Source organism: Theobroma umbraticum, unplaced genomic scaffold (genome assembly GCF_002168275.2).
Source record: "Theobroma umbraticum cultivar Fairchild unplaced genomic scaffold, ASM216827v3 scaffold_147.0, whole genome shotgun sequence".
NCBI lineage: Eukaryota > Viridiplantae > Streptophyta > Magnoliopsida > Malvales > Malvaceae > Theobroma > Theobroma umbraticum.
The window spans coordinates 6,950,480-6,950,690 of record NW_018397259.1 but is presented as its reverse complement, the minus strand read 5'-3'; the positions used below and the strand labels follow the sequence as shown (position 1 = coordinate 6,950,690).

The 211-nt window shown below is 43.1% G+C and overlaps 1 protein-coding gene across 1 annotated transcript in view; it reads left to right on the top strand.

Annotated features, from left to right (window-relative positions):
* LOC110414815 (cellulose synthase-like protein E6) overlaps positions 1-211 on the top strand; it is a 4,881-nt gene that overhangs the window by 3,819 nt on the left and 851 nt on the right. Inside the window, exon 7 of the mRNA XM_021426226.2 lies at positions 1-177. This exon is cut by the window's left edge and continues 197 nt beyond it. Coding sequence (XP_021281901.2) covers positions 1-177 — 177 coding nt within the window. The remainder of the gene's footprint in view (positions 178-211) is intronic.

Here is a 211-nt window from a genome sequence, read left to right as displayed (position 1 = left end):
CTCCCTGTTGTATGGACATAAAAAGATTCCTCTAAAACTTCAACTTGCGTATTGTCCTTACAACTCGTGGGGCGCAAACTGCTTGGCAACGTTGTACTACATTGCTGTGCCATGCCTTTGCCTGCTTAGAGCCATCTCATTGTTTCCTAAGGTATGTATCTCCTCACTGACAAACTTGCTCTTTTTGGGACTATTTTAGAAACAGCAAGCT